An 8,432-nucleotide genomic window follows, 5' to 3' on the forward strand; every position below is an offset into this window, starting at 1 on the left:
GCAGTTCCCAGGGAGGCCCCAGCTCAGGCACGGCTGGAAACAACGCCGCGGGCGTCCAATGGGCTTCCTCCGGAGGGAGCCCCGCGGCAAGCGAGCCACGTGGAGGGACGGCCCCTCGCTCCCGTCCCCCTTCTCCCAGCCAATCAGGGTCGCGCCTCCCGCCCGCCCCGCTTGGCTGCTCCGGCAGAGCCCCGCGCAGCGACGCCCCGCACCCCACGTGGCCAGCCCTGGAGCGCGCACCCTACCCTGCTGGCTTCACTCGGCCTGCTCTCGCCTCCCCCCGCGCGCCGGCCAATGAGAGGCGGGCTTCCCGGGCGGGCGCGGCCTCCCATTCGCCAGCCCCGGGAAAGGCTGCGGCCACGCCCCCCCGGGAGCCGTGGTTCGCCTGCCGCGCGCACAGGTGGCAGGTGGCCGCCGCAGTGGCCAGGGAGGTCGCCCGCCCGCCCGCCCGGTCCGCAGCGAGGGGAGGCGCCTCCCGGGCCCCGCCGGGCGCCATGGACGCGGCGACGGGGGAGGCCGCGGCGGCCGGAGGAGCCGTCTCCCGCGAGGGCTGGTTCCGCGAGACCTGCAGCCTGTGGCCCGGGCAGGCGCTCTCCCTGCAGGTGGAGGAGGTGCTGCATCACCAGCGGTCGCCCTTCCAGGAGATCCTCGTCTTCCGGAGGTGAGGCGGGCTGGTCCTCCCCGGCGGGCCGAGGGGAGAGCGGGGAGGCGGCCGGCCTGGAGGGCGGCTGCGGCCGATCCGGCCGAGGTCCGGTCTGGGCGGAGCGTGGCCCGCGCGATCGGTCCGTGGCTTCTCCCCGCGGCCGTCCGCCCTTCCTTGGCTCCGCGTCCCCAAAGCCGCGCATTTGGTCCCAGAATCGGGGACCGAACGGAGCGAAGGCGCCGAGGCGAAGGCCCTTCCGTGCAGAACCGGCCCGGTGGCGGCTTTAGCCAAGGAGCCAGGCCGTGGTTTGTGGCATAAACTCCCGTTGGCTTCTACTGCTGAGCCCCCACTGGGTCTGACAGGCTGCATCGCCCAGAAATACACATCGCGGACACCTGAGCAAGGGGCGAGTGCTGATGTTGTGTCAGCAGAAAGGAGCTGCGGAAAAAAGTTAAAGGAGGTTAAAAAGTGGTCTGGACATTGTGTGGAATCTGGGGTGTGTGTGTGTGATCCTAATGTTTGCAGATGGGCAAAAAAGAATTAAAAAGTTGCGGAAGAAGGATTGCCTGATTTTGCCATCTGCAGGGTGCTGAGCAGACAGACCTTGTGACAATGTTTCATTGGGCGATACAGGTTAGTTTCTTTGTCACAGGGACATGAAATTAAGTCTAAGCGGAGAGGCGAGGCCTCACTTGTAATCCTCATCCTTAAAATTCAGTTGGGTCCTTGACCCTCTCTCCTTCCAGCAAAACCTACGGGAACGTCCTGGTCCTTGACGGAGTCATCCAGTGCACCGAGAGAGATGAGTTTTCATACCAGGAAATGATTGCCAACCTCCCTCTGTGCAGCCACCCAAATCCTCAGAAGGTGAGGCTTCTCCGGTCAGCCCCCCCCAAGAACAGCTTTCTCGCGCTTTGCCTGCTGTTGGCTACGTGGGCTGGTGACGGCTCTAGCGGGTGTCAGGCTTTAGAGCCTGATGGTGGAGATGGTGTGCGCTGAGCCCAGGACCTTCTGTTGGCAAAGCTGGGACTCTGCTGTGGAGCAGCATTTCACGCTGAGGTTTCTGCCTGGTCACAGCTGCCCCATCGGGGCTGAACAAAGCATCTGAATGTTGGCCAATGATTCGTGCATTTAGTCTTCATAGGGAGAAATCTCTGTTGCGGTGCCCGCCTGGTAGAATAACATCCCCCCAGAGATCCATAAGGCTCCCATCTTGGTGATGTTTAAAAAGCTGTTGCAAATCTGGCTGTTCCCCCAGGCCTTGAGGGAGTGTGGGTGCCAAGCCCTGTAGAATTACGTCTAGGCGTTTGTCTGCTTGGAGACGTATGTGATCTGTGCTTTTATTGTTTTCCTGCTTTAAACGCTGTAAGATGCCCAGAGTCTTGTGGCGTTGGGTGGCCTCTACATGGAGGTTCACGTAGCTCGCAGTAGGTTGGGGACACAGCTTGTGCCCAGTGCCGCGTGGCAGCACCGTCTCCTTTTTTGCCCAGATTCTAATTATTGGTGGCGGTGATGGAGGAGTCTTAAGAGAAGTGGCGAAGCATCCTTCAGTTGAGTCTGTAATTCAGTGTGAAATTGACGAGGTATGTCTTCTAAGACTTGATTTGCAAAACTTGATTTATTCTGGGGACTGGTCTACCGTGTTTTGTGTGAAACTCAGACACGGATGCTCAAAACGGTACGGAAGTATTTTACCAGCAGGGAGGTGTACACATACAGATTTATTCTACTTCACGCCAAGGCCAGCATATGACATCTAGAACTATAGACGTCGTAAGAGGAGAGCCATGTTAATCTGTAGGAGCCAGAACTCAGGAGGAGCCTGGTGGCACCTTTTCAGACTAACGAACTTTATTAAAAGGGGTATGCTTTTGTGAGCTATGGAAGCTTGCCTTTTAATAAACTTTGCTAGTCCAAAGAGGTGCTACCAGACTCCTCCTGATTTAAGTTTCCCAAACATCACCATTTATGTATACCGACTATCAGCAAGATCATATATAAATTTATAGCACAGAACTCTAAAGTCCTTGGCAGCCAGTCCCTATATCCGGAGCGTGTCCCGATTGAGGATGGCTGTGCTAATCCAGTCCCTTTGCTTGGTGCTGGGCTTGCAGGACTGTCCTGGATCCAGGCTTTGTGAGGAAGAGCACCCTACTGCCTGAGGTTGCCAAAGATCTACGGTCCTTAGGAAGTTTACTCCAATGTAGCACTGAAATCCACCTCCTTGAAATTTCCCTATTTTGATTCTGGCCCTGCCCTAAGTCCCGGCACAAGGAGGAGGACCAGAGCCTTTGTGCTTGGTTGCTCTTGGTCCCCCAAACAGGAGTGCGTTTGATTTCCTCTTGAATGGCACATTGCCCTGGTTGGATTTCATTGGGGTGAAAAACATTCCAGCTGGCAGAACCTTCCAGAGTTGGGTGGAGGAGAAAATAAAAGATTATTTCCTGAAGGCAGGAAATAATTCTTGTCCCAACTGGAGGGTGAGGTGTGCAGCCTGGAACAGGTTGTTCTTCACCAAAGATGCCACCAGGGAAAATCAAACTCCAGGGCAGGAATGTTCTGGCGGTGGATTTTATCCCTCCGGGTCCTCCAACCACCTCAAGTGAGACAGAAAAACAAGGCCCTTCCTGGGAGAAACTCGGCAAGCCCTTGAGTTACGTTTGCTATAAAAGTTACTATTGGAATTTGTTGATCTCGTGTTTGTTGTGATTCACAGGCTAACTGCTTATTTTCGAATTTACTGTCAGCTGTAAAGCAGCCTGTATATCACGCAGGCAAAGTCTTTATTGGGCCGAATGGCACAGCCTGGGGCGGGTGTGTGGGAGGAGGCAAAGCAGAAAGGGCCCATCCGGGGTGAATTGGGAAAGCAGAAAGGGGCTCCCTGACCTGGAATGGTCTGAAATGAAAAAAAAAATAATCATATGGCATGGCAGTTTGGTGCTCATGCTGCTTTTTCTTCTTGCTGGGAAATCCCTGTGAGGTCCAGCAGCCAGAGGTGTAGACTATTTAGCTGTGACAAGCCACGTTGCCTGGGGTGCACCACGAGGAGGCTGGTCTACCTTGCAGCGAGTTGGGCTGAGAGGGAGGGACTGGCCCAAGGTCGCCCAGCCGGCTTTCAGGCCTAGGGCGGGACTAGAACTCACAGCCTCCTGGTTTCCAGCCCAGCACCTTAACCAGTGACTTTCTCTGTTCCGCCGCCCTCCCTTGGAAAAGGATGGGTTGGCTCTTCACCGTGATTGGCAAAAGAGTTCCATGCCTGTCCAGTCAGTTGCCCTGAGTGACAGCTTGGGCTGAGCTGCTGAGGGAATGGCCCGTGGCTCAGCGGACATAGAAAAACCCATGGATAAAATGTTGCAGGACGTGATCCAGGCCTCTAAGAAATACCTCCCGGGCATGGCCGTGGGCTACTCCAGCCCAAAGCTGACGCTCCACGTCGGGGACGGCTTTGAATTCATGAAGCAGAATCAAGAGGCTTTTGATGTGATCATCACCGATTCCTCTGACCCCATGGGTGAGCGTGGAGAGACCGGGTCCCACCTGGAACCTTCTCGGTCCACCTTCTTCTTGCCTGTTTGTCAAGGCCATTCTCCCCCCCCCCTCCATTTTATCCTCCAAGTGACCCTGCCGGGGCGGTTAGGCCCAGAGAAAAGCAGCTGCCCTGATCGCCCAGCGAGCTGCAAGCCAGGGGGTGGGGGGTGGGAATTTGGAACTACGTCTCTCCGGTTTTAGTCTGAAGCGTTGACCCTACCATGCTCCTTTAACACCCCCTTTCTTGTCAGGTCCTGCTGAAAGCCTGTTTAAGGAATCCTATTACCAGCTGATGAAAACTGCTCTGCGGGAAGATGGGATTCTCTGCTGCCAAGGTGATTCCTGGCCGGAGTGCCAGGTCTTCCCCCTTTAAGACCCCTGCTGTCCAGCTCTCCCTTGATAGAGCTAAACCCCTCTTTGGCCCCTTTGTGTTTTTATGCAAGCTTGCTTTAAGATCCTTCTTCAAGCACCCTCAAATAGTCTGAACCTCAGCATGGTCAAGCCAAGTCAGTTTCAAATGGAGTAGCCACCTTTGCAAAACACGCTAAACTTGGTGGCTTTTAACCTTGCTTTGCCAGCTTATTCGTGGCCGGGCCCGATGCACATGCCCAAGTCTTTGGGTGGGCTTAGAGCTGGAGGCGTGGTACAAACCCAGAAAATGGTTTCCTTTGGTCACATGGTTACTCACCCGGTGGTTTTAAAAAGTGACAAAAAACAAGGAAAATGATGAGGCTTGCAGGGAAACAACATCTCTGCCTCTGAGCTGCCTCCTGAGAGCGAGCGGGGGGGCCAGGCAGTCAGGACACATCCTGCTGTCCAAATTTTCTCTCGAACAGGTGAATGCCAGTGGTTGCACCTTGACCTCATTAAGGAGATGCGTCAGTTCTGCAAATCACTCTTTCCGGTGGTTGAGTACGCCTACTGTACCATCCCAACGTATCCCAGCGGCCAGATTGGCTTTATGCTCTGCAGCAAAAATCCAGTAAGGGCGGAGAGCTTTTTTTCCCCCAAGTTTGCACTAACCAAGTTGGTGCAATCGTGTGTGGCCCATACTTGGGAACCTCCAGTGGCCGCTTTTCCTTCGAGCCAGAGCTTCTGGCTGCTTCTCCGTGGTCTTCCTCCGAAACGTCCGGGGTGGCCTCGCCCACTCGGGCAGGGTCTGCAACTCTGAGCCCCTGCTGGTGGGCAAGTCTGGGAGTTCCCGCCCTGGCGCCTCCGGCTGGGGAAAGCTGCCCTAGTGATTCCAAGGGCTGTGAACGGATAAACACAGCTGTTTGTGTGTGCAAAATCTTCTGCAGAACACTAACTTCAGGGAACCCATCCAAATACTCTCCCAGGAACAAGTGGAAAAAATGTCCCTCAAGTATTACAACTCAGACGTCCACCGAGCAGCTTTTGTCTTGCCGGAATTTGCACGAAAGGTAACCAGTCTGGTTTTTCCCTCCGAGGCTGTGGTGTTAGCATGATGAATCCTGCATGACACTGATGGAACCCATTTCCTGCCGTTTCTAGTGAGGTTTTCCTTTTAACTGCCACACCCTTTCTTTGGAGCCGTTTTCCATAATCTCTCTCCAGGCACGTTTTCTTGTCAGACCCCAACCTCATCCCTCCCTCCTTCTGGAGTTCAGCTCCCAGCCTAGAAAAAGTAGGATGGACCTGATTTATAATCTTTGCTCCATGCACTTTTCACTGCCCCCAGGAGCAGCAATCGTCGAGTAAGCTGTTACACAATTACCTGTCCAGTGTGTATGTTTTATTCATTTGGGGCAGAATTTTTCCCATGCTTTACCATCAGTTTCCTTTAACAGCTCTGCCTTTCCGCTTTTCTCCACCCCCATCCCCAGGCACTGAGTACCGTGTAAAAATGCCACTGGACAGCTTGGCTTCTTTCCTCAAACTTCCGGGGGTCTTGAAGTGGCATCACCGTAGCAGATACCCTCCAGCGATGGCTCGGCCACTCCTGTCTGCAGTCCAGGCACCACCTCTGCCAGCTGAACGTTCCTTCCTATTTTGTATTTAAAGAAAAAGACTTGGAGTTTGGCCCCTGGCAAGAATCCAAAACAACTGCTCAGGCCTTGGTTGCAGGCTCTGCTGTTGGGGTGGCTTTTGCAGAACTGAGTATTAACTCGGCCGCCTCTCGGCCTTTCCTTTTTAACAGCCCCCGACTCCTGCTCATGGCTCTGTATTTATAGCTAACAAATATATCCCCCACCCTGTAACTCAGCAGAGGGGCTAGTTTGGCAGATCCCACCGCCACCCCTTTGCCTAATGGTTTAGTGTTTTCAGAAACAAGCCCTCATTTTCCATCCTTTTTCCTATGCTCCTGTGTTCGTCTTCCATAGGAGAAGCAGACCCTTCTGTTTCACTGGTTTGGGTATTTCCCCCCTTCCACCCCAGAATGCCCCGCCTGCCCGCCCGCCCGCCCTTGACTTGGATTCTGCTCTCAGATGTGACTTTTTAGTTGGCCCAAGCATCTGCCAGCCAGAAAAGCTGCTTTGCCTGCTTGCATCAGAGAGAAGAGGGAGGAGGCGTTTAAGCTCCCTCCATTTGTACTGCTGGAACGGTCACTATAATCAGAGATCTCCCAACCAACACCAAGTCTGGACCTTTGCCGCATCACTCCCAAATTGCCTTTGTAATCATGTGTCTTTGTTAAGGAGGGGCAGCAGCCGCCTAGAAATGAGTTACTGTCTCTCCCAAAAGCATTCTATACAAATGAGAGAATGGTCCACCTTTTAACAAGATACCTTGGAGCATTTTATAGGTGGTTTGCCAAATGAAATACACCTTTCCTTGAGCCGGCTCTTCTTTGGGACCTCTTGAACTGCAAGTGCCCAAATTCCCAGATTGATGATGACGCAGGTGCCCTTAGATCCAGCCGTACCCATTTCCCCTTCAAATACCGAGGCAGATTCCAATCCTCCTGGTTCAAAATGAAGGACCAATGGCTGGGAATTCTGGGGGCTGCAGTCCATAATATCTGGAGAGCACCTGGGGAGGAAAGATGGACTCTTGGAGGCCCCTGATTTCAGCCAGCCCCCATGTCACTAATTCTGCCTTGTGGGAAAACAGCGTGCCTAGGCAGTAGGCTGGAGGTGTGTGTGTGTGTGTGTGTGTGTGTACACAATTTTGTTTTCTTTTTTAAAAAATGCCTGAAACTCTTTGTCTCTTCTTTTTAACTTTTTTTGGCCTGGGGTGGGCGGGGGGAGGTTGAGGACAGCAGGCAGAAAAAAGAAAAGCTTGTATTACCACTAATATTTCTGCCAATAGAACCAGAAGGTTTCAAAACAGCCTTTTTATTTTGGTCTTTTGTGTTTACACTGGAATTTGCCAAATATTTATAGAACTCTGCGTGGTGAGAATGGCCAGTGTGTTTCGGCCAAGGCAAGTGGTCAAGGTTTATGGAAATCACAGACTAAAGATTTTGAAGACAGTACTGGTTCATTTTTGCTCCCAGATTAAACTATTTTTTTTCCTACTGATGCAATGAAACTAAAGCCTTTAAAATGTAAAGATGGCACCTTTAATTTCTTTTTTAAGCAGAAAAACAGCTGAGCTGGATTTATTTTATTTTCCTTGCTAGCCCTCTAAAGGCACCTGCTATTTCTTTGTGTGTGTTGATTTCCTGCAGTGTTTTAATGAAATTATTTTGGGGTGGGGTGGGGGAATATTGTTCCCAGTTTTAAAAAATGGGATTGAGTAAATGCTGAGTCTCAGAAAAAGGAGAAATATTAATTATACACAAAAACTACCTTGCTTTCTTTGTGTACTTAGTGTGGTATTGCTGGAAAAACTCCAATTTCATCATTTTTAATTTCCCCCCTATTAAGGCTATGCAAACTTTTGATTTGAAAATGCAATTTGAAGGCAACTCAGCCTTCCAATCGAATTGCCATATTAATTTGATACAAGGAGTCAGTTACCTTCAAATAATTTCAGAAAGATTAAGACAACGATTCAGAGCTTTGAAAATTTGTTTCGAAAATGCAAATCAATTTGACTTTCTGAGTTCAGTCAAGGACAATTGCCAGTGCTACACACATTGTTACTTCAGAGGCAAAAACTTTTGGTTTACCACCAGAGGGTGCCATTGTGAAGCAACTGAGCGTTGAGATCTTAGTCTAGGCATGCCAGTACATACCGCGCTGCTCCCTGTTGTGTCAGACTGGAATTGAAATTGCTGGTCCTCTGGTCACTTCTAAAAAACTACCTTGGGATGCTAGGAACAGAATTAGAATGAATGACTGCAAGCCAGGTCTTT

General features: G+C 51.9%; 1 protein-coding gene across 1 annotated transcript; it reads left to right on the plus strand.

The window, feature by feature from the left end:
• The first annotated feature begins 473 nt into the window (after positions 1-473).
• On the plus strand, positions 474-7,778 carry SRM (spermidine synthase). Its single transcript, XM_063317322.1, has 8 exons — positions 474-661; positions 1,390-1,510; positions 2,134-2,226; positions 4,001-4,154; positions 4,423-4,506; positions 5,008-5,153; positions 5,470-5,592; positions 6,016-7,778. The coding sequence occupies exons 1-8, from the start codon at positions 495-497 to the stop codon at positions 6,031-6,033; spliced, it is 906 nt and encodes a 301-aa protein (XP_063173392.1). The 5' UTR covers positions 474-494; the 3' UTR covers positions 6,034-7,778.
• Positions 7,779-8,432: the final 654 nt, after the last annotated feature.

The sequence above is a fragment of the Candoia aspera genome, chromosome 18 (genome assembly GCF_035149785.1).
Source record: "Candoia aspera isolate rCanAsp1 chromosome 18, rCanAsp1.hap2, whole genome shotgun sequence".
Taxonomy (NCBI): domain Eukaryota; kingdom Metazoa; phylum Chordata; class Lepidosauria; order Squamata; family Boidae; genus Candoia; species Candoia aspera.